Raw genomic sequence first — 26,176 nt, forward strand, 5'->3', positions numbered from 1 at the left:
ATTTATAAAATTGTATACCAGATTTTGTACTTACCATTTCTGGAGAAGGAAACGAATGTTCCTACGAATGCTAAAGTGAGAATCAATATTACCATTCAAAATATTAACACTTTTCTTGCCAACAGTTCTTTCCCAGAAAATTAAAAGAAAACCACCGACCACGTTCTTTTGATTCGTCTTTTATTATCGTTCCTTATATGCCACTCTGCTGGCAACCTGACTGGCTTGCTCTATGCGTTCGTCTCCAAAGGAATGAACTCCCATTCCAAATTCTCGTTATTATATTCCTGTTGTGCTCTGCCCCCTTCTAGGCATTTCTTAGAAGGAGCAGATATGTCTCCGGCTCCTGCAGTGAGCTGGGACCATATTTTACAGAGGGCCTAGCTTTCTTCATCTCCAAATACGACACATATCCTAACGTATGTTCACTCTTCCTGTGACTCTCGTACCAATTCTAATGCTATCTATACCGGATGTGCCACAAAATCGAACACACAACTCTTGCGTGTGCACATCCGTTTTTTTTGCCTACAGCTCCACTAGGAATAATATTAATATTTCATTCAATCCTGACTGCTGTTTGCCCCTGCCGTTTTTTGCCTTTTGTTGAACCGGTGTAATCCCGTCTCATATTGCGAAATCAATTATAAGGCAAATTGTGGTTCATTTTGTCGGAAGATGAATGGCTATGGTTGATGATGGGGGTTTCTCTGGAAACCAATCATCTGTTGGAGCTTGGACTCTAAATTAAAATTACTACGATATTTGCTACTCAACATATAAATAAATACGCTAAATCCTATTCAACGATATCCCTAACGTACGCACGTAGGCAACAAGTGAGTTTCCTGTCGAGGTGTGAACATTTTCCCGAGGAAAGTGTCTAGCACTCTATTAATTCTAGACTGAACAATAAATAAATAAATAATAAATTAGTCAATAAATAAATAAATAGATTGGATAGTGGAGAAGAATAAATTACACAATAAATAATTACAGGCACATTTCATCCTACTACAATTAATTCCAGCTGGTAGTTTACTATCCCTGGGGTGCTACGGTAGGGTTAGACTTGTTTCACAAAATATTTCGTAATTAAAAATTTCAAAGCGGGAAATGATTATCGGTTTCAAAATAACATGTTATGAAAAAAAAAAAATGAAAATTCTTGGTGAAGGTTAAGAAGTGGCGCTATTTATTCAAGTGAGTAACCAAAGGGGGCCGCCAATCGTAGTCAGTTGTACCAAATTTGGAAGATTTAGGCAGGAGACTTACTGTACTTACGCCCTTTGCTCTACCTAAAAACCTTTTCCAAAAAAATTCATATTTTCACAAAATCCTAGTTTTGGACCAATTATCATTTTCCATTTTGCAAGTTCAATCTACGAGAAATTTTAGGAAGCTAGCCTCACACCAGTGCTACGGCTACTTGTCTTCAGTGCTTCGTATTCCCTACCATACGTCATTTTGCCTTACGGAGACTTTCGGTGCAAATCGAAGACGAACAAACAACCCGCGAAAAAGCTGGAAGGATAAAAGTTTTTCGCCGTGCGGAGAAATCCAATTGCCGCATCAGGTCAGACCTCCACTTAAAAAGCCGTCATCGCTTCCAGCTGTATGAGAGATTGTCACCTGCTGTCTTCAATCGCTCCTCGCAGTCCTTGCCGGACCCCCGATTTCGCGCGAGAGGGTTGCATCGCCACTTCCTACAGAACTTAAGTTTAATCCACTGTCCGAACTTTCCCCCGTTGTTTTGTGTTTTTCTTGAAATCCATTTCGTGCTGGGTTTGCCACAGTTTTACTACAGCTTACGGGCCTGGACCAGTTTGTTGATGTCGTTGAACGTTGTCACCATGGCCGGATTGGACAGATCGTTGTAGGTGCCGCAGTCCTTGTGCACCCGCTCGCAGTCCACTCCGTCTTGACCGTCCTTGGCCGCTCGCATGTACTTGAAAAACCGCAAGATGTCCGGGTTGTCGTTCGTTGGTTTGCGCAGTTCGTTCAGTTCCCTGCGGAAGAGTAAGCGGGAAAATGTGGTCATTGTGGTGGATTTTATAGCCTTTATGTGGTAACATTTGCTCGTACTGCTCCCTGGTTTGAGGAAAAACAGTTTGATTTCCGATCAAATGCTACAACCCCATTCTCCCATTTTAGTCCCTCTACTGGCAGCTTCATTTTCTCATTAAAAATGGGTTCTTAAATTGCGATAACTTTCTTTGTTTCTCGATTTTTGCGCATTTTTTTACAAGTTAGCATAGCATAGCATGGGGCTCTGCATAAAAATCTGTTTCTCTCTTTCACTCCTTCGTGAAACTTGTAAACAACAAGGCCAGTAAAAGTCAAAATCCCATGCAAGTTCAAAACAGTGCAGAGCCCCATAGCATAGACTGGCTGTACATGTCAATGGTTGCTACTCCGTGATTGATCCGAACCAATAAGAATTGCACTTCGATCCAAATGAATAAGGGATGGGATTTTCCGCATATTCTCGAAGTGCAATTTTAGCAGCTCTCATATTATTGATCAATAACGGCGCCGTCCAAGTCCTTACAGTCAGTTGGGAAGGGTAAGGAACGTTATTGTGTAATGATCGTTGCTTCTAAAGACCGAGAATATCTCTGCATCTCCACAATCATCACGGGACAGGTTGATTAGTGAGGAAGGAAAAAGATCTGGGAGTCACCTTTGGTCGGTGATGCGATCCATGGATTAGGAGGGAAAATACGAAACTTAAAACTAGTGTTGCATTTTTGTATCGCAGTAAAAATATATTGAGAGAAATTATAAAAAAATCGACATTCATAATATCGAACTATTCAGAGGTTATTTTTAGTAATGACGAAGACAAAAAGATTGCGTATTTTAAAAGCGTATGTAACAGAAATAAGGGTATTGTCGACACATGTAATGACGAACCATTCAAAGTATTTTTGAAAATTAAAATAAAATTAAAAACAAAAAAGTTATGTTGCAACAAAAAAATGTTTTACGTCGACATTCATAATGTCGAACTATTCAAAGGTTATTTTGATCAATGACGAAAACATAATGGTATATTAAGTTTGAATGAAACGCGAAAAAGTCGACACATGTAGTGACGAACCATTCATAGCTTGTTTGAAAATAAAATAAAAGCTACTTATAGCAACGATAAAAATGAATTATCATAAGCATAAAACGATCTCACCAGTACTTCGTCCTCGGCTGAACACGAAGCTTTTCGCACTTGATCAACACGAACCGAACACGATTGGTCTTGACTCCGTTGCGCGTCCCACCGGAACATGCAACCGAATCAAAAGACCACGCACTATTGTCGTTTTTTTTTGTCCGCACTCGAATGACGCGAACCGAACACGCTTTGTTTTGATTCCGTGGCGCGTTTCATCGGAACACGCAACCAAATCAAAAGACCACGCCCTCTGCTCTGGCCTCTGTAAAGCACCGGGCAAACGAACGAAGCCACCGAAAACACACTCCGAGCGCGCGAAAATGAATCGGACTGCTTGGGTCTTCACAAAGGACTGGGCAAACGAACGAAGCCACCGAAATACACTCTGAGCGCGCGAAAATGAATCGGACTGATCTGGTCTTCGCAAAGCACTGGGCAAACCATTTTGCGCATTTTTTTACAAGTTCGCAAAAAACTCTACTTTTTTTCAGAGTCTGTGTCGATATTGATTATTAGTCATTTGGTATGAAGATATTCCGATGTTTCTTGAGAACCAACGCTCTCCATATAAAAGTGTTTTCGCCGCCAATTTATAAAAATTATATGGGCTAATAATGTCAGTTATTATGAGTTATATAATATGAAGCTCCTTTGAAAATAAAAATAAAATTTCTCAGAAATTTACTCTATGATGTTTTTTTTTAAGTTTTCCAGACCTATCCAATGTCAGCGTGACATCAGAAAGAGAAATGCCACATTTCAGCGTAACGCTGGAAGGAGGAACCGACTCTCATTATCAAATGTGGTCTGTTCTCGGAAATATGCTTTGTGACCATGTGATTAAGTAGATGTAATATATTGCATACTAAATGTACTTGTGTGGCGCATACTAAATGTACTACGTTGTGGCATTAATTTTGAAACTCAACTGTGTAATTATGGTAAATAAAAGAAGTTGCATTTCGTAACGCGACACCATCGCTAAAATGCTCTTTATCAAACATCACTCTTTAATCGCCTTTATAGGCTCTGCTATAATATTTAGAATCCGGGTTTTTTTTCTAGGCAATCCTTCTATGTATTGATTAAAACCAGAGTATGACTTCAAACTGGAAGGAAATATTGAATTATTGCAGAATCTCATTGATTTCAATTTATGAGCGTCGAATTACGTTTATTATCCAACAAGAACCCTGTTGGATAATAAACGTAATTCGACGCTTGTAAGTTGAAATCAATGAGATTCTGCAATAATTCAATATTTCCTTCCATTTTGAAGTCATACTGCAAATGGTTTCGCATTACGCAAAAATCTTTTTTTTTTTTAATTTTTATTGGCAAAATCGGTAATGTTGCTTTCAGGTTTTGGAAAAAAATTACATTTTGTATTGTTTTTTTTTTTTTCAAAACAATGATGAACTGTTTCTGTGAAGAATGAAGGATGCCGTGCTTAGTAAAAGCGTAAAAGACGCTCGGAATCACCAAAGAAATTGGACTCAATTCTTTGCGCTAATATTTATATGATTCTGTGATTTTTTAAAATTGTTGCCGGTACAGTGACTTTGAGTGATTGAATTTGATTGTATAATAAAATTATGTTAATTTTTCAACGATGTACTCTGAAAAGTATGCAGAGTCTACAATCAGACGTTTATATTTGTCAGAACAAACCGAAATTCAATAACACAGAGGAGTTAATGGATCTGATAATTGGGCAAAATTATTCAAACGTTTCAATACAGTATTTTAAGAATCACCAACGCAGAATACCATAATAGCTTCGAAATAGTTGACCGAAAAATCGGAAGGTTTCTATACCATTTCCCGGAAAGACATTTCCCGGAAATCATTTCCCGGATACCCCATTTCCCGGAAAGACATTTCCCGGAATGACCCATTTCCCGGAAAATCATTTCCCGGAATACCTCGTTTCCCGGAAAGATATTCAAGAACAATTGAAATAATCGACGTCAAAAAAAAAACTGGAGGGGTTGTGTGCAAGACACGACCACAGTGTTGACGTTGGATAACTTTAAGTTGGTTGGAAATGGTCTTGAAAATGATTTTTATAAATTATCAATTGTTTTGGGGCAGTTTTAGAGTGTGCTGTGCTCAACAAAGGACGTGAAAAAATTTCCGTCCGTCGAATTCAAGATTTTTTTATGTTTTTGTAATGTTTGATATTTGATTATTTGCTACATTTATTACGTCCAATTTTGAAGTGTGTGCATCAAGCAGATTTATCAAGCGCTGCTGTTTTTCCTGCTGCCAAACTTCCTACAATGTGCGAGCCGATTCAGTTGGAGAAAGTTGCGTTGGCTTTGTGGATCAACAAGAAGCAAAATTTAGTATGAATCTTAGCGTCCTAGTACATACGTAGCAGACGGAAAAATGCACCAATAGACCAATGCTCCTAGAAGTGAAAAATGCTGTTTTTGCTGACCACTACAAAGCAACTGTTGAGTGCCGCAATACAGAGTCATTGCACAGTGGTCCAGGAATCAGTTTTACGCGGAAAGATGCATTTTGAGCTTTAGAATGAAACATTAGACAAAAACGGTCTTCTACAAAGTTGTTTGTATTAGTTAAGCCCTTTGTTTGGTTTTATTGAAAATTAGGGTGGACCACATTTTCATAGAAATTGTGTAACTAACTTTCTTATTTGTAGAAATTATATTATACATGCTTCAGCAAAGTTATAGACCATTCAATTTCAAGCAACTTTGCCAAAAAAAGTTTTTTTGTATCTCTTAAATTGACCGATTTAGAGCTTTTTTCCAACGGTGACATAGGGTGGTCCGAACAAAACTGGTTTTCTGGCTCTAGAGTTTTCAATTCAAATTTCTCATCAAAGTAGTCTATGAAACACTTTTAGAGCTTTGAAAAATGCGTAATTTGGTGAGTGAAGAAACTCGCTATCTCGTTCCGTTTAGGAGTTATTGTTGTTTTTCTCTCAAAAACATGCCTACTGTGATTGTGAATATCTCTGATTGGGGCAAACATAAAAAATATCTTTTGACGGCATTCAAAAGACAATATAAAATTGTATATTATGTCAAAAAATTACAGATGTGTTATTTTTGTAACTCTAATAAAATGCCTTGAAAAACAAAGGATTTTAAGCAGAAAAACTTTAATAATTTTTGAACTAAAATAGATATCATCAATATTTTTGCATGAAAATTTGCGTTTTGTTAAGTTCTAAAAGTCGCTCATAGACCGCTTTGACGAGAAATCTGAAATAAGAAAGATAGGGCTCTAAAACTGTTTTGAAGATTTTCATAGTATGTATTTCTTTATTATTTTGCATTTTGAGCATGAAAATGAAATTTTAGACAAAAATGATCTTCTACAAAATTGTTACTCAAAATGTAAGCTTTCATACTATGTCAATTGAAACTAGGGTGGTCCACAATATCACATATATCATATAATCAACTTTTTTATTTGCAAAAATACTGGTATATGCTCTTTGGAAAAGCGGTAGAACTTGAAATTTTGATCAACTTTGCCAAAAAAAGTTTTTATGTAGCTCAAAATTTGACCAATCTAGAGCATTTTTTCCTAATCATCCAACAAAAATAAGTTTTTCAACTCTAGTTTTTTAAATATTATTTTCTCGTCAATGTCGTCTATGAACGACTTTTAGAACTTGACAAAACGCAAATTTTCATGCAAAAATATTGTTGATATCTATTTTAGTTCAAAAGTAATTGAAGTTTTTGTGATAAAAAATATTTGACTTTCAAGACGTTTTATTACAGTTACAAAAATAACACATCTGTAATTTTTTGATATAATGTACAATTATGTTTTGTCTTTTGAACGCCGTCAAAAGATATTTTTTATATTTGCCCCAATCAGAGATATTCGCAATCAAAGTAGGCATGCTTTTGAGAGAAAAACAACAATAACTCCTAAACGGAACGAGATAGCGAGTTTTTTCACTCACCAAATTACGCATTTTTCAAAGCTCTAAAAGTGTTTCATAGACTACTTTGATGAGAAATTTGAATTGAAAACTCTAGAGCCAGATAACCAGTTTTGTTCGGACCACCCTATGTCACCGTACGAAAAAAGCTCTAAATCGATCAATTTAAGAGATACAAAAAAACTTTTTTTGGCAAAGTTGCTTGAAATTGAATGGTCTACAACTTTGCTGAAGCATGTATAATATAATTTTTACAAATAAGAAAGTTAGTTACACAATTTCAATGAAAATGTGGTCCACCCTAATTTTCAATAAAACCAAACAAAGGGCTTAACTAATACAAACAACTTTGTAGAAGACCGTTTTTGTCTAATGTTTCATTCTAAAGCTCAAAATGCATCTTTCCGCGTAAAACTGATTCCTGGACCATAGTGCATTGGTGGTAACAGCGGGATCCACAATCCAGGAGTACAAACACACCAGACCACTGAAATTTGGTGAGATCGTTTTTAATACTCAGTGTTACAATTTATGATCAAATTGCACACATATTTGGTAAAATGAATCAAGTATTCATATCCTAATCTATTTTTGAACTAATATTCTTGGTATCATGTTTATTATTTTGCACAAATGTTTTTATGATTTTTGGGAAACAGTTTTGCTTCCTTTATTGCGGGAAAGGGTCAATAAGTTTCCATCTCGTTTCAGAGAGCGAGCAAAGGCGCTTAAACCAAGGCTCTTGAGCCAGGACATGAGGAAGAAATACCTATGTCCCAACCCAGGAGAACAACAATGGAGTGTACATTAACTTTCTTAGCAATGCCACTCCCAACGATATTACCTATAACCCTGAATCGAAACGGTTGTCCCCGTTTCTTCTTTCCTCGAATTGAAATTTTTTGTCTATTAGTTTATTCATGCGTGAATAACCTAATCGTCATGATTTTTTCAATTGTATTGAACCCCAAAGTCTACACAGTGGGCCTGGCCATTTTAATATTTGTATCATATTGCTGATAATCTGCAAATATTAATACTGACAAGAAAATATCTGAAAAAATAGGTTTTTCCAGGATGCTTTTCAATATTGGTTGTACAAGCGCTTAGAATAGAATAGAATTGTTTTGGGGCAATTTTACACATAGTTTAGTTTGATAGTGATATTCCTTTAAACATATATTATTCAAAACAACTCATAAGCAAACTCTTGGTAGCCCTGAAAAAATACTCTTGGTGGCCCTGATGTACCGTCGTTCGAGGTGACTTTGGACCACCATTTTTATAGCAAATTAATATCAGAATCTTGATATTTACTTTGTAAATATCCATGAAATGCATCGAAACGGGTGGTCAGTCATCCCCTAGGCGCAATGTCACCCTGCACGCCGATTATACTTTTTTGATGTATTTTTTTTAGAAAATCCATGCTGAACTGCATCCTCATTTTTTATGTTGAATTCAAATATTTAAACAATTATTAATTTAGCAACCGGCAACGTGAATTTAACTTTTGTCCTTATATTTGGTCGGGGTTCTGCTGAACTGCACAAAGTATCAAATCCATTATATTAAGATATTTAACTTTTAAAATCCATCCATCTCATCCAATAAACAAGTCAAGACAGAATATTCAAGAAAATCATCAGATATTTCCCATGTAAACTCTTAGTTCACTCTGGCTGAACCAAACTATATGAAAATGATTGATATTCTGATTTGTAGCACAGTAATAAGACATATTCCAGTGAATTCTCTGAAAAAAATATTTTTAATAATATATTTTTTTCAAACACTCCTATTGTTTAGTTTAGTCTATTTTTACTTTAAGACTAAATAATCTCAAGACATTCAAGACCTCTTCTATGGTACTATGTGCAGTCTATGAGGAATCATTCGGATGATAGAGTTATTATTGTCCATACTGTCTGTAAATTCATTGGATAATTGTCCTTCTTCCATACATAGGCTGTTCTTTAAAGTTATGTCATAAGAACAAATAATAATTTTAAAACTGATAAACAAATCGATCAACATGAATTCCGATTTTAGGTTCTGTCATTCTCATAGATGATCTCCCTTCTTTTGAACATTTGTCTTTCTTTCAAATTACATCCGATTCTGTTTTTGCACGGGGGATGCGTACCGTGCGAAAAAAAGTTTTCAGTTCAAAATTTCAAAAATCGTGCAAAAATGTAACACCATTTCTCGACGTTTCATGCAAAAATAAGGTTTTGGCGGAAATTTTTTTATTGAAACTTATTTTGCACGGCCGTGTAAAAAAAAATCCGTGCAAAAACAGAATCGAGTGTATACCGAAAGAAAAATGTTTTGTCGAGAAGGCTGCCAATATTAAACACCATAAGTTTTCCCTTATTTCAAAAATAAGGTTGTTCTGTTGAATTATTGTATTGGAAACAAATTATTCCATGCAAAAGTTTCACATATTTGATCAACCTTGTCAATTTTGTAAGGCCCATGATGCTTCCACAATTCCTTCCCCACCTTTAGAATAAGACATTATTATGAACTGTATGCTGTTATAAGGGTTTTTTAATCAATATCATTTTCGATTCTTTTTTTTTAATTCTGGCAAGACATTACAGCTTAGGCAGAGTCTGCTTTTCGGCTCAATGTTCATATTAGTACTCCCACATTGATTAATAGATTGATTGATTGATTGACAAAGAAATTCTATGCCCTCGAAGGCAGTGTTGTTCAGACTCATTTCCCCGAAAATAATATTTTCCGAACTACGAAGCCACGAACTACTACAGCCATGCTCTATCCTCCTAAGATAGAAAAGCAGATGGTTAAGCTTGAGTACTGCACACAAAACCGATCAATTTTGATCCCGGAGAGCCACAATTCAAGTTTCGGTGAAATGAAATGAGTGAGTGAGTGAGTGCGAATCATTTCACCGAAACTTGAATTGCGGCCCACCGAGATCGAAACTGTCGGATCCCATGTGCTACACTCAAGCCCAACCACCTCCCCCTCCATCTCAGGAATACAACACACAGTTATAACAGTTCATGGCTTCACAATTCGAATTTCGGGGAAATGAGTCTGGTCAACACTGCTCGAAGGTAAAAGAATTTTATGACCCGAAAAGATCCTCGCTGTATAGTTGCGCGTAAATCACGTTCTGACATTCACATCGCAAAAAAAGCAAAGCTTATATTTGGTTCATTCCGGGAAATGGCATTCCGGGAAGTGGCATACCGGGAAATGGGTTTCCGGGAAATGATTTCCGGGAAATGGCATTCCGGGAAATGGTTTTCCGGAAAATGTCATAGAATCATCGGAAGAGCTGGTGTACGGTGGGGTAATTACATCTAGTTTTTGAATTAAATGTGTTAACCGTCCCTTTGAATCAGATCAGATTATAAGGCGGAACTGTGAAAACATTTTAACCCGTAGGGGAACTGGGGGTAATATGCCCATAGGGGGCAAAACGCGCCACCATCGATTTGGACGAACAATGTGTTTTAGAATGCTTTTTTTTACCCTAGATCATAGAAAATTGATAAAAATGCTTTACCTAATATGTTTTTATGTGTTTTTCTCAACCAAATCGATAAAATCGTATAAAAACGTTTTTCGCTGTTTTCGTTGCAATTTTGTGCGATTTTCAATGTCATATTTTAGGTCGATAAATAACTAAATTTCTGAAACTATTGCCGAGAGCCAACTTGTGCACTGTCATAGTTTGTATTACGTGCAAAACATATGTTAAATTTGCCCTCAAAAAGCTTATTGAAGGACCTAAACTTTAATCAACTCTGGGGGCAAAACGCCCACCCCTATTTCATAACACCAAAACAGCCGTTTGAATTCAAATTCTACCAAATGTAATGCCACGTTGAAGTTACGCAAAAATTGGAACCTTACAAATGCATGGTTAACGCCGGATTGAAGCGGGACATTTTACCCCGCAAAACAATACATATGCAGTTAAGCAAGCATTTTTTAAAACTTAATTTATAAACCCCAGAAAAGTTAAAATGGATAGCTGTTTCTACTATTGGGTAGAAAACATGTTTGTCTATCCGACCATAATTAAAAAAGAGCATTAAATAACGTTTTTCACATCTACAATCGCTGTTCTCCTTAACGTGGGCAAACTACCCCCAGTCCCCCTAAGAGTTCAGGACGCACCTGAAATTTTCAAAACGCTCGTTCCTGGCTATTATTTTATTGAAGGGAAATAGTTTTACTAGCTTTGAGCGTTGGCGCCATTCCTTTGAAATCCTCCGCGTTTTTGTGGGATGGAAATATGTGTTTTTTTTTCTTTTTTTACTCAAAGCTCATAGAATACCTCTGGTTTTTGGTCTGGTTTTAGAGATGACCCAAATTTCATCAGAAAGGTGCCAGTCGGTGAATGTATAGTCTCACACACTACTACTACGGTTCTCCGACATTACCCGGAAAGCCATTACTCGGAATGCAATTTACCGGAAGACCATTACCCGGAAAACCATTTACCGGAATGAACCATTTACCGGAAGACCATTACCCGGAAGGACCATTTACCGGAAAATTATTTTTCTATTTCTCGCCTTTTTCATAACGTTCTTTTAACCGTTTTGCGGTCATTCGGGTCAGTATTTTGTAACGATAATGGACAGGGGATGTTCTTCCTTCAAATTTCCTAAGCATCGAAGAGGAATCTAAGATATCTTCATGCTTGATCATGTCAATATGCACCATCTTCATATATTTGCATTTCATAGATGATTCACCCTTCTTTTAAAAATAAGCTGTTCTTTCAACTTATCTTTGCAGCTTGTCTTGGCTGAACTGGCTAAATTTGGTTACAATTATGTAACTTTACTTTTGATATTCGACCGTCGGTTCTACAAGCGTCCAATTGTTAATTAATAAGCAATGATTAGAATTTTGAACACGATTAGTTGTGCTCCTTTTCGCCGAGTGTCAATCACAGCGACATGCACATGCGCTGCATGCACAGTTTGATGAGCGTGTCTAAGCCACAGCGACGCAATTTCGCAGCGATTTTCGTCGTGTCGATTTAGATGGTTCCATATAAGAGTGCTTGCAGCGACTCAACAACAAAATCGCGTCGATTTTTTGTCAATGTCGCTTAAAAATTCGTGTTGATTTAGGGGAGCCTTAAAGCTAAAATGAGAATAGCACTATTGTATGTCCCTTCCCTCGCAAGATTAGAGTTTTTTTGTGATACAATATTTAAAATGGATTCTAAATTGTTATTTGAAGGGAATAAGAAAACCATCATAAATCCAAACATTTTCAAATGCTGAGATTTTCTATTTACAATAATGCACCCAACCTTAAGGTGACTATACATCGAAGCCAATCCTTAAATTTTCAAGAGCACAAATCTAGGAAAGCAGGCAGCGGTTCGAGCTGAAAACTTGATCGATTGATCACACTGAATGTAACCAATCGATTAAGTTTTCAGCTTGAACGGGTGTTTAGTTCTCTAGATATGTGCTCTTCAAAATTTGAGGTTTGGCTTCGATGCATCTCCAACTTAATCGTTAGGCGATTTTTTTCGATTTATATTGACCTCGTTAATATTTGACATCAAATATACAAAACAAAAATAATTCTCTTCATTCTTTTTATCCTTGCCTGTAATGTTTAGTTCTACAGCCTAAATTTGAAGACATAGTTTTCATAGATCTATAGGAAGCTTTGGTACTTTTGATTCACGTCGGCAGTGGTTTTTTTTTAAAGCTACTTAGTTTATATTTGGCCACAATTCGCGTCGTACTGTAGTGCGTCGTACTGCAGTGCCTCTTTTTGCAAAATTTCAGATAATTCGGCCGAGAAAAACCTGTGGAAGTGCCCAAGTAGCTATACACCCTATCAGACGATTCCTTTCTAATAAAATCGCAAATAAATGACATGGGCAATTTAATTTTGGTATCGTAATATTCATTGCGGCAAAGTGCAGCTATTCATAATGATCAAGCTAAGGTTGGTAGAATGGAATACCGCCGATTCAAAATTATTTCTAGTTAGAAAATTTGACGACGTTTCAGAGCTAGAGAAATTATATACTTGTCAAACTATGTAAGAATGCAAAAGTGGTCAGCTATTAACTGTAGAAATTCTACTAGAATTGCTTTGTTCCTATTGACTCGTAACGCCGGCAAGAAGAAAAACATATTTGGTCCATAGCTGTTTGAATTTGTCTTTTGAAAAAATGTTTATAGAAACCGAGGGAGTCAAGAAGGTTCATGGTTAGCGTGACATAATTTGTGCTGAGCATCATTGAAAGAGAATAAAAAAATATACAAATCTCGCATAACTTATGATCTCGCCCTAAAAGCCATTGGTAACCATGTGTGTAGCTCATTGTTTCTGAGCATTTGATTGGATTTACACGTCGTTTAACAACTCTATGGTGAAGAAAGGATCATTATCTACCTGTCAGTGATGTTGGTTTGGATGCTTATTCATTCACTTGCTCAAAAACAACGAGCTACATATCGTCCCCTTGATGCTACAACTAGATAACTCGAAATTTGAAATTTTTGACTTCAATATGTCAAAACATTTTTCTTAATTAGATCTGCAAAATATCCACAGGTCTTAAGCGTGTGATTCAAAATACACAAGTTAAAGATTATTTTTCAATCATAATTTCTGCGATTAACCATCACCTTGTTAAACGGTCATACTTTCAAAGTTTCACATCTCAAAATTTTGATTTTCGAGTTATCTAGTTGTAGCATTAAGGGGACGATATATGGTTACCAATGGCTTTTAGAGCGTTATCTCAGAGTATGCGAGAAGTGTACTGAAAATGGTCGTCGAAAATGGAAGATTTGGATTTCCGGGTAATGGTGCATTCCGGTAAATGGTACATTCCGGTAAACGGGTTTTCCGGGTAATGGTACATTCCGGTAAGTGGTATTCCGGTAAATTGCATTCCGGGTAATGGTATAGAATCACTACTACTTCACACACTACACGGACTACTTCCGAGGATCAAACGACTTAATTTCGCCCGAAAATACGTCTACGATAACGGAGGAGGCAATATCAAGGTCACCACCCACAAAACCACAGCATATTTTTTGTGCTGCACATGTAAAACTATTGGAATGCCTCCTCAAAGTCCGGACTGAAACCCAATTGAAAACCTATGGTCTAACTGAGACACGCTTTTCGAAGCTTTGGACGAAGATTAACTCTCAAAACATGAAGAACTTGGTTGAAAGTATGCCGCGACGCTTGCAGTTGGTGATTGAAGCCAAGGGTGGCCATACCAAATATTGAAAACTGTAAGAAGCATAGTTGCTACTGTTAATTTGATATGCATACTTTATTTTGTTCAACATAAAAATGTAAAAATGAATTCATTACGAAACTCTTCAATCCTACGACCCTCCAAAACATAACTTCCGAATGCGCATCTTTAGTCCTAGTTTTTATTAGAATACACTGATCTGCCATCGTTGTTTGCTATTTGAAAAATCGAGTATATCGGATTTTCTTTCAGGTGCGTAATTTATTTTGTCCAGTACTGTATAAAATCCCAGAATTGTCTGTCTGTCAGTAACGCTTAGAAATATTTCATTGAACGCTACAACAGCAATGTAGGAGCACTACGACAGTCAATTTGAATAATACATCACAGTTACAAATTGTAGAGCACTACAACAGCTATTTGACAGAATATTGTAGTTTTCTGCAACTTTGTTCTTCCCAATTCATAAAATGTTCTCGAATTTTTCATCATTCAAGCGTGTGCTAGAATAAGGGTGTAAGTCAAATGATCGATTTCTCTTCATCGATCCTCTCTTTTGTGAATAAAAGTGACAAGCTGCAAGTGTAAAACCTTTTTCTCGACTTCCCAGTGCATAGAGTTTCTTCGTGCTTAACACATTATATACGAACTAGCTTACCCGACGTGGCTAGCCACGTCCCAACGAAATTTTAAAGCAATAAGCTACGTGTATAATCTTTCAAATTGCTTGATAATGATGACCGCAAAATCGCCTAAATTTATGCTCTGGCCATAGTCCATCGAGCACATGGCCCCAATACTGTTGTAGTGTTCTGAACTGAAATAATTATAGCAGTATATGCTGTTGTAGGGTTCTTTCTGCTGTGAAATATTTCAAAAGTTCCAGAAGATTCTATAAATTAGAGTAGGATCATCCCAAAAATTCTAGCATATTCTCCCGAATAGCTGATGTAATGACAATGATCTCAGTTGTGGTGAAAAGATCATCGACTCAGGGAAATATCGAGTCATGGAACAGGGATGTTTTGGAAAGATATTTTAGGATATCATCAAAGTAAGCAAGAAATTTTTTTTTAAGCAACTCGAATAATAAAAGTAGTAAAACTCGAATATTTGGAGCACATTCATCCCATTCATGTTTATCTTGCTTTTCATATGTCGAACTCGTTTTTGAACCTGAGTTGAAACTGAGGAAACCCGTTTCACATTTTCAACTCAAACCCGATTCAAGTTCCAAATTACAATTTGCTTGAAGTTGATTCCTGCGCAGACGACAATGGTGGAGGGCTCGAAATATTCGACGAATTGGAATGAGCAATGTTCCAGAAAACTCCTGAATATTATGTCAAAGAGCTATCGTAGTGCTCCACAATTTGCAATTGTTATGTTCTAATATTAAAATTGACCGTTGTAGTGCTCTTAAATTGCTATTGTAGTGCTCTACGAAACTTTTCGATGAAACATTTCAAAGCGTTACTGACAGACCGACAACTCTGGGATTTTATATATATGATGCGAAACGATCAATCAGCAAAAAAAGTTCCCAGTTACTAACTGTGGAAGCGCTTATAAGTTCACTAAGTTCTTATGTGCTAATAATCAGACTCTGTTTTCAGTTGGAATGTAACGCCAGAGAGAAGAAGAAGACCAGTTGGCATAATATAAAGGACAGCTTATTTGAAAAGAAGGAACATAACTATGATGAAACCCCAGTTATGATAAACGACATTTCGTCAAGTGTTTAGAATAGTTAGGCCAAATGATTTTATATCATATGGGATCATCCCCTGTTACACGATATGCAAAAGCGAAAATGGTAACTTTGGGAACGAAAGCTCTCAGTTCATAAGCTGAGAAGCTGATTCTTTCCCATTGGGGACAAAATCCCAAAAGAGAAGAAGCAATGGCTAGATTTATCGAACATTTGGAATGCATCGGAGTCATTATGAACTTTAATGCAGGATTCTAGGTTTTCCAAAAAAAAGATCTGGCTAATGACCACGGTACATACAAAATTCAAAATTTTGGTTTGAACAAAAAAAAACACAAAAAGAGTGGGGGGGGGGGGGTCTGGACATGTAGGGGAAGTGGTGACAAAATGAACAGCGGTGGTAAAATGAACACCGAGCCTTTTACCGAGAAAAAACAAATTTGATTGAATTTTTATCACGCACGGACGATTTAGAGCATAAATCTGTGTGTTCGGGTTGATATGGAGGTCAATTGAATTAAAAATATCAACGAAAACTAAGGTTTTAGAAAACCACGTTTGAAAATAAGAACTGGATTTCTTTTTGAATGGGTAACAACTATTAATGGATATATTTTTGTTAGCGCAATGAAAATTTTCAAAAATATCTATTTTGCTCACATTTTTTGCATGATGTTCGTTTATTTATTTTTTTTTTATTTCAATTCCAACTGATCTATTGATGATCTTATTGAAAGTATTACTTAAAGCTAAGGATCTACAAATCTGCATACACAACACATAGGCACCATGGCTCATACAAGGCATAAAGAAGCACACTTTTCACTGAGTGGCTGCCAAACATTGTCCCGAAATTCACGAAAACTTATTCCAGCTGGTCATGTAGTCGACAGGTGTGCTTTGTCTTTGAGGTGAACATTGATCCCAACCTTGAACGAGATGTACGGCATTTCAGATGTATTCTTCCAAGCGGGAATCAGCTTTCTCATTATCGCGTTGTTATCATTCAGTGAAGCAGATACCACTCTGCGCATATCTTGTTCAGTGACGTTGTTTTTTATTCTCGTGAATGTCGAATCCGCCGTTCATTTTTCGGGATATTCGCAGTCGAACTTTTTTTTCCAGCACTGAGAGTGGAGCGGATATAAAATGCGTTCGTCCACATCAACGTATGTCTACAAACCGACGTCAACCAACGTAGACATACGTTGATGTGGACGAACGCATTTTATGTCCGCTCCACTCTCAGTGCTGGAAAAAAAAAAGTTCGACTGCGAATATCCCGAAAAATGAACGGCGGATTCGACAGTGAAAAATAACCAGAGCCCATCAGTAGCGCTAGCCTCAGCCGTAATATTCCGATTGCTCACATTCTTCGTACCAAATTGCATTCCTCGTATTGACAATGGAGATGACTCTGCTAAAGGGGGTACCGTAAAACGGGGTATCTTTGATAATGCGGGTAACTTTGATAGTGCGTAACCCACCACATACTAAACGAAATATCATAATTTCTGTTAATCGGTTAAGCAAAACGATTGCAAAACTGAAGAGTATTAGTATGACACTCCATATAAAAGCTGTTTTCATTTGAATCGAGACCATTTGAGGCTTTTTACACGAATATTGAAAATTGACACAATTTTAGCATTTTTGAAACGCTTACAAACAATCTGTTCTACGATCACTATTTGATGTACTTTTGAATAGTTGGCCACTTATATTTGGCAGCCAGTTATCATAGAACTTGAATACGGTCTCAAATCTCTTAGCGAAAAGCATTTTCACAAACTGGGACCATTTTTGTAATCTAAGTCAGAAATTTCCATATAACGTTAAACGCCTATAGGTATGCAATGCCCTACAAATGTTCGTAATTAACTTTTGGCAATCTATCAACAGCAATCGATAGGTAGGATGCCAGTACTTGTTTTAAAAATATAAATTATAATTCTTTGAAACAGCATGCATAAATATTCAAGTTTTCTTCGAAAAAACTATCAAAGTTACCCCGTTTTACGGTACCATAAAACGGGGTATCTTTGACAATGCGGGTAACTTTGATAGTGCGTTACCCACCACATACTACACCAAATATTATAATTTCTGTTAATCGGTCAAGCGAAATGAATGCAAAACTAAAGAATATTAGTATGGCACTTCATGTTAGAGCCGTTTTCATTTGAATCAAGAGCATTTTAGGCTTTATATACGAATTTTAAAAATTGACACGATTTTAGCATTTCCGAAAGGTTTCCAAACAATCTGTTGTACGATTACTATTTTATGTAGTTTTGAATAATTGATCACTTATCTTTGACAGCCTAGTTATCATAGAACTTGAATATGGTCTCAAATGTCTTAACGAAAAGCATTTTCACAAACTGGGAACATTTTTGTAATCTAAGTCAGAAATTTTCATACAACGTTAAACGCCTAAACGTATGCAATGCCCTACAAATGTTACGTTATTCATTAAATTTTGTTCGATTTATACTCCACTATCAAAGTTACCGTAAAACGGGGTAACTTTGATAGTTTTTTCGAAGAAAACTTGAATATTTATGCATGCTGTTTCAAAGAGTTATAATTTATATTTTTAAAACAAGTACTGGCATAATAATTATCGATTGCAGTTGATTGATTATCAAAAGATTTATTCTGAATGGATACATAATTGTTCATATAATCAAAAGTCGGTTTTCTGTCTTGGGGTAACTTTGAAAGTCGAACAAAATTGAATGAATTACGGAACATTTATAGGGCGTTGCATACCTCTAGGAGTTTAACGCTATAAGGAAATTTCTGAATTCGATTACAGAAATGGTCCCAGTTTGTAAAAATGGTATTCGCTAAGAGATTTGAGACCGAACTCATGTTCTACTACAATTAGGCTGTCAAGGATAAGTGACAAACTCATTATGACTTCATCAAATAGTGATCGTAAAACAGATTGTTTGTGAGCTTTTAAAAAATGGTAAAATCTTGTAAATTTTTCATATTTGTATATGAATCTTCAAATGAACTTGATTCCTATGGAAATAACATTGACGTGAAGTGCAATACTAATACTCTTTAATTTTGTATTCGGTTTGCTTAACTGATTAACAGAAACTTTGGTATTTCGTTTGGTATGTTGTGGGTCTCGCGTTATCAAAGTTACCCCGTTTTACGGTACCCCAAAACAGAGACCCGACTTTCGATTAAATAAATAATTATGCATCCTTTCAAAATAAATCTCTTGGCATTTTATCAATTGCAATCGATAGCTAGGATGCCAGTACTTGTTTTAAAAATATAAACTATAATTCTTTGAAACGGCTTGCAAAAATATTCAAGTTTTCTTCGAAAAAACTATCAAGGTCATCCCGTTTTACGGTACCGTAATTTCAGGTGAAATTGATCACTTTTCACTGTTTTCCATGTCTGTTTTCTATGGTGTTGTCAATTCCAAATAACTTAATGCAGGAAAATAAGTACGACGGTGAGCCTCATTGGTTTATATACTCCAATTTTCATACAGTTGTGATTTTAGTGCTGAAAATCGACTCTAAAATAAAAAATGAAGGAATTCCATTTCGGGGTGAAATTGATCACCTGTGCAAACAATTATTGTTAGTTTTGAAAACAACTTTACTTATTCAATTTGGGCCTCCTGAATCCAAATATGCTGCCAAATTCTTAACAATGCAAAATTTATAGAAATAATAAACAATTAATTTTCAACAATACCGCAGAAAACGCCTAAATGTAGGCAATTTAGAAGGAATCTGCTGATATCTATTAAAAATTCAAAAATTACAACAAAATGAACAAATTGGTAAATTCGTACCATTGGATGATAAAATTCGTTTTGGGGATATATTTCAAACATCCTTACAAATTTTCAGGTTGACACTATGTCCAAATCCTGGTTTAAAACTATAAGTTTATTGATGTCTGCCAATACCACACAGAACACGATTAGGGTTTATTCACATATTTCATAACGCTGAAAATGGCAGTTTTGGACACCCACCCACCCCCTCGTAACACTTTTTGTATAAATATTTAACAAATTTTGTATGAGCCGTAACACCATGAGAACACCCACCCACCACCTTCAGCGTTATGAAATTTGTGAATAAGCCCTTATGGAATTTTCTATTATTTTCATAGAAATAAACATGCCTTAACACAAAAAGCTTCACAACATGCAATTCGACAATAGTTAGGACAAACAACGTTCATTTACATAGGTTTCATTGATTTATGTGCTCTATTAGAGGGAAATGAAATCGTGTGACACAGTGATCAATTTCACCCTACTGATCACCGACGGTATTCCATTTGCTGAACTCAGGTTTGATTCGGAGCGTGACATCGTGATACTCGCAAGCGTTTGGTGAATCTCGGCGATCTGTTCTTTCAACTCAGCAATTTCATTAGCAACATTGGGGGTTTCGTTGGCTGATGCAGATTCCATTACAATTTGGGTAGCAAGTTTCGAGTGGTCTTTACGATTGGTGCGCACAATTTTTATACATTGATCACAAATCCACCAGAAGTTAGAAACTCTGCGATAATAGGCAAATTTAATGCGCCACCAGCATAGAGGTCGCTAGGTAAGGAGAGAAATGTCATTGAAAATGTTTGTTTACGTCCAAAATTCATTTTTTCGACTCAATAATTAGCTCATAATCAATTAATTATTAAACTATTTTCCATTGGCATAATCATTTTGACCCTTTATTCTTGCGATACGCATGATTTCACAACAAATTAAGCCACAAACAAAGAATCCGGATGTTCATAACCTATGTAGCCAAACACCAATTTTCCAATTTTATCCCACAAATCGTACATGAGCACTGACCGGATCTGTACATTGTGGAAGGAAAAAAAGTTTATCATGTTTTTCAATGCTCTCTGATCGTCTACAACATAACTATTTCGAGAAAAAGTGTAATATGTGTGCTCCTTCCTATGCTGCACACGGTGCGTTCTCAACCCAACCTCTTTTATGACGGTTCTCCTACTAGCCACCAGATGTCGAAGTGATCGTTCAGCTTTGAAAATATTAGCCTATTGACTAACTCTTCATCGGTAACATTTACACAGGCAGCGTGGAATACATCAGTGCAGAAGCCTTCACACACGATAACATCACTACCTCTCGAGATAGCTTTCGTGCATTGTTTGCATACAGATCTGCTTTCCGTACTCCCATTCATTTTGATCAGCAGCGCAAGTAATGACAATAAAGATGAGCTGGTGATGGGTCACAAAAAATCGATGATTTGGCTCCAATTCGTTATCAGAAGATGAGAAACGAGTCAAATAACATTCAGTATCACATGAGTCGTAGTAAAAAGTACCGAAAACGATTTTAATCGTATGGAATAACACAAAAAACTAGCAAACAAACATCACAGCTGAAATGCGCCTTTCCATTCTAAGAAGCCACACACACTTTTACCACCAACAGCTGTTCATTTTAGCCACATAGTGTAGGTAAAATGAATATTTACATCGTTTTTTGCTGGCGATAAAAATATGTGATAATTTGGCTACTTCAGTCTGAATTCGTGTCGCTGATACAGATAACATCCCTATTTTTGATGATGTATGATAGAACTATACAAATTACTCGTTTTTCTATCAGAAACAAGGATATCCTTAAGGTGTTCATCTTACCAACCCTTCCCCTAACGTGTTTAACCCCTCTACCAACAGTTTTATTTTATCACCACAAAAAAAGCGCGATAACTGTTTTGTTTCTTAATATTTTTGCACCAATTTTCCACAAGCAAGTTCTCAAAAAAACTACAACTACAATACGTTTTTGACTAATTCCGCCTTTTCGGATTATGGAAATAAGGTTTAACCGATAATGATCCTAGTTACAGAATAACTTGCATATTTTTGTTTAAATAGGGTAGGTGTACCAATTTTGGCCACCCTAAGGAAAAACATTGTTTATAAATAAGTCAAAAGACCTTTGGTTACTGTCAATACGTCAAACGAAAGCTTTCAATCCATGCTCAGCAGGTAAAATATAAAAACTAATCAGAAACTTTATCATCTGGTTGGAGTGTAGAGAAAACGTCAGTTGAAAAATGATCGAAAGACTTGTAACGCGTGAAATCGAACGACTAATAAAAATAGTTATAGTTTTAATCGTCTGCGTTTATTATCACTCGTTCTCGTGTCCGATTCCCACAATATCATAGTTTGTTACTCAAATTAATATGATTCCGTACATGTGCGAAATTGCCCACTTCCATCAAGGTATCTAGAACCTACAATACAGTGATCATAGCAGCCGGTGGTTCTGTAAAAGCTGCCGAGAGCATCACCTTTAAAATCTTTAAGTTTGATACCCATATTGATACGGTTCCAACCATGTTCCTAATTGGCCAGTTTTCGAAACAAAAAGTTTCAATTTAAAATCTCGAATATTTTAATAAAACCGCACCAAAGCTGTCATAAAGATTAAAAGTGAATGATGGTTGGGTGACAAAACGTCGAAAGACAAAACGTCGAATGTCAAAACGTCGAGGGGACAAAACGTTGGAAGACAAAATGTCGAATTCAAAAACGTCGAAGGGACAAAACGTCGAAAATAAAATAAAATAGCGAATGTCTTTAAAAACGTCAATCTATTTCTTTTGTAAGGAATAATAAGAAAATCTATACACATCGTGAAATCCAAATACAATACTCAATCATTTTCATTCTTGTTTATGGCGGATCCAACAATCGAACGTAAATAAAAATAAGAGTGAATGTTTTGAATAGTGACGGCAGTAAAATATATACACTGAAAATATAAGTTACAGACATAACCTCCCAGGCGGCCCGCCTGAAACAGCTAGAACAGCAACTTGTATCATCAAACTCTACCCTTGCCACGTTGGACCGGGCGTAATGCGAGAATCCAACTCTGTCTCCAAGCAGACCGCTGGCAGTGCACCGGATGCAACCTGAGTAATGACGACGACGACGACGGACGGCGACGGCGATTGTTACATGGAATGCGGCGTTTGCAAAGTTCAAATATTTAGCTAGGTAGATTGCATTCAATTAGGAGGAAATAAATTAGTTCAGTTCAACCGCTCGACCCGGACAGTTCAGTTTAAGCCTTTTTTAAAAAAGCAAATGGGAAATCCCGGCCCTTAACTTATATATTGTTTTATATAACGAAATCGTTCGTATGAACTACGAAATTATTCGTTGTTTTCAGCAACGAAACAGTTTCGTAAAATGTATGTAACCATTTTCGTAACAAAATTCAAGCTCCAAATCAAAACAAGCAATGATTGTTATATTGTACTAAACATTTTGTAATCGAAATTCGTTTATTTCGTATTGAGAACGAATATTCGTACGCAATCTACGAATCATTCGTAAAAAGAGCTAGAGCTTTAGTGCATTCGACGAAATGGTTTCGTGCATCTCACAAAACATACGATTTACTGGGATAAATACAGTGATTCAAATTAGTATGCGTACAGGGCATTGTTTTCACATCAAGTTGGTAAATACCGAATTTAAAATACTTTCTCAATAATGAAGTTTATTATTGATGGCGTATTTCGAAGTCAATATTGCGCAGTTCCCACCTTATTGGACCCCGCACTTCAGAAGTGCGGGCGGGTTTATAAGTGCGGAAACGTCCAAACCCTTAGTTTTCGCCGTTGGCGGGCAAGAAAAGGCAGTGAATCGGTTTCGCGCCAACGAAAATTGTTTACGTTTTAGCAAAAGTATGTGCTCTCAGCAGGGTTGCTATTTTGTTTGTTTTATTTGTTTCACGAAAACTTGTTTGTAAAACATTTGTAAAAGTATGACAGCCACTTGAAATAGGCTTGTTCGATTATAATTAATTGTGGCAATGATGCAGTCAAGTGCAAATCTGCATTTGGATAGAAAAACCAGTGTTATTTGTCGCGTAAATGTACATTTGAAGAACTTTGGGCAGAGTGGCTTGCTGTCACTATCAACGCTTGAAATTTGCTGATTTGTACAGGCCGACTGCGATACAATTCGGATCATTCCATATCACATCAACATCATGCTGTCTACTCCATCACCAGTGCATCGATGGCGATAGATGGATATTAGACCTTTTAAAATTTGAAAAAATATATGTAAATCTTCCGGTCAAGCAGTATTCTGAATTCTTATGCTAAGAACAACATCTGGTCAAATTTTCAGCTCATTTGATAAAGATTACAGTATGCTTCAAGTTAAAAATGTGTTTTTGGGCTTATTTCAAGGTTTGAAAAATCATAACTGCTATTACCACTAGTTGAAAGCTAATTTTATTCTGTTAAATTTTGTCGAAGATGCTAATAGGATTAAATTGAGTTTTAACATTGTTTGATCCAGATTTGTTCGCCACAGTACTCAGAAATCACAATTTTCTCAATATATATGGTATAGAAAACACACTTTGACATTATTTCTTCAAGCCCTAGTCAGCGGGAATCAAACATAATACATCTATAACTTCATAAATCATTAACAGCTTAAATGTTGCTTTAAGCAATACATTTCAAAAAATGCCCGAAGATCGAACACCGTATCGCAACCTGATGATACACAGTATTAAAAAATCCTGTAAATTTCAGCTATTTCTGATGCACATGAAGGGAATGCCACGGATAGTGTAAAATTCTGCTAGTTTTAAAATTTATAAGCCTAATTTTGAATACTGATGTGAATTTAGATCGTCGTGTAAATTTACTTCATGGTGTGTGTGGGTTCCTGATTCCAAACAAATGCCCAAACAGGTGATGAAAATAAGGTGGAAGAGCCGATGCGGATTTCAGATGATTCATGATTAAACAGTTGAGGATAGCCGTGATGCTTCTTCAGAATAATGAGAAAAAAGTCTTGCTTCGCCCATTTTAATCAACTTATTTATTTCAAAATTTTCCACCATGAATCACTTTGTTTTGTAGTCTAAAGCTATCAAATAAGCATATACTAAACGACACCAGATGCTCGCAGGATCCTCGTTCCAAATAGATACGTTAAGTGCTGCAGTCATTGTACTTCCTTTAAATCACTTGTCACAAACTTATGCACGAGTCACATCCGAAGACAAATTACGAAAACCAACAATACACAACAATTTAAAACGATATTTTCTTGAACGGCAGCAAAGTAAACACATTCCAATATGGATGACAGCAACTACGATGCCCACTCAGGCACCAATCGCATCCACACGCAAATCGTGTAAAATTAGGCGTTTTCTGTTGTATCTTCAAAGCTCAGAGCAGAAATTCAATGGCAACGTTGTAGTTCTCAATGGTTTGCTGAGCTAGATGCATGTGCATTAGAAGACGAGTGTTTTTACGCTTGTATAAACATTGCGAGAAGCAGGCTTGATAGAAACTCCTCTACGATGCAAAGAGGAGGCGATTTTGCCGTTTTTCTGAGGAGAAAAAAAATCAAAATTTTCAACACAGATCCTCAAGCGATTCGAGTGAGAGTGCAGAAAAATGCGAGGATTTTTTCAGGCACTCTCTCTCTCTCGTTGCGATGCTCACCATCACTCACACTTCAAACGAACTCTCGAGTCTGCCGCTCGAACAGACAGTCCTCGGGAAGTTGTGAAAGCACCCTTTTGACGTAGAAGTACGTCTCTCTTCTCTATACAGGAGTGAAATTGGAATTCCAAAACCAAGAGCGTTACGTTGGCATGAAATATTTTAAACGTTTATAACTTTTCGCTGGCTTAACGAAATTTCTTGATTAGCATCTCAATCGAAAGCCAAAACATCAAAGCTTCATGTCGTTTACTTACTGAATCCCACATACCTGTCCAAATAGTTTAATAACTGTTTTAAAAGAGAACGTTGATTTCAAGCAAATCTATAAATAGGGGTGGCTAGAGAAAATTTGACGTCATTTGCTTTTCACTCTCCGATTGGCTCGCATCTCAGCAGGCGACAGATTGGCTTGTTCTGACCGGGCGTGCTTCTCAGGCACAGACATCGATAGCGAAGGACGCCCCCGTTTGTCTTGCTTCGCTCAAATCAAACTGTCGAGCGAGCGAGAGAAGATGCCGTCCGAAGATAAAGCCATCACCGCTGCCGCCGCCTAGAAGAAGAAGAGGAAGCAGTC

At 36.6% G+C, this 26,176-nt stretch overlaps 1 protein-coding gene across 3 annotated transcripts in view; it reads right to left on the reverse strand.

Annotated features, from left to right (window-relative positions):
* Positions 1-233: 233 nt before the first annotated feature.
* The window catches only part of LOC5573637, a 283,372-nt gene continuing 257,429 nt past the window's right edge, over positions 234-26,176 (reverse strand). For all 3 annotated transcript variants that reach the window (XM_001660914.2, XM_021837699.1, XM_021837698.1), the window contains one exon: positions 234-2,009. In XM_001660914.2, coding sequence (XP_001660964.2) covers positions 1,802-2,009 — 208 coding nt within the window. In that variant the 3' untranslated portion in view covers positions 234-1,801. The remainder of the gene's footprint in view (positions 2,010-26,176) is intronic.

This window comes from Aedes aegypti, chromosome 1 (genome assembly GCF_002204515.2).
Source record: "Aedes aegypti strain LVP_AGWG chromosome 1, AaegL5.0 Primary Assembly, whole genome shotgun sequence".
NCBI classification, from domain to species: Eukaryota; Metazoa; Arthropoda; class Insecta; order Diptera; family Culicidae; genus Aedes; species Aedes aegypti.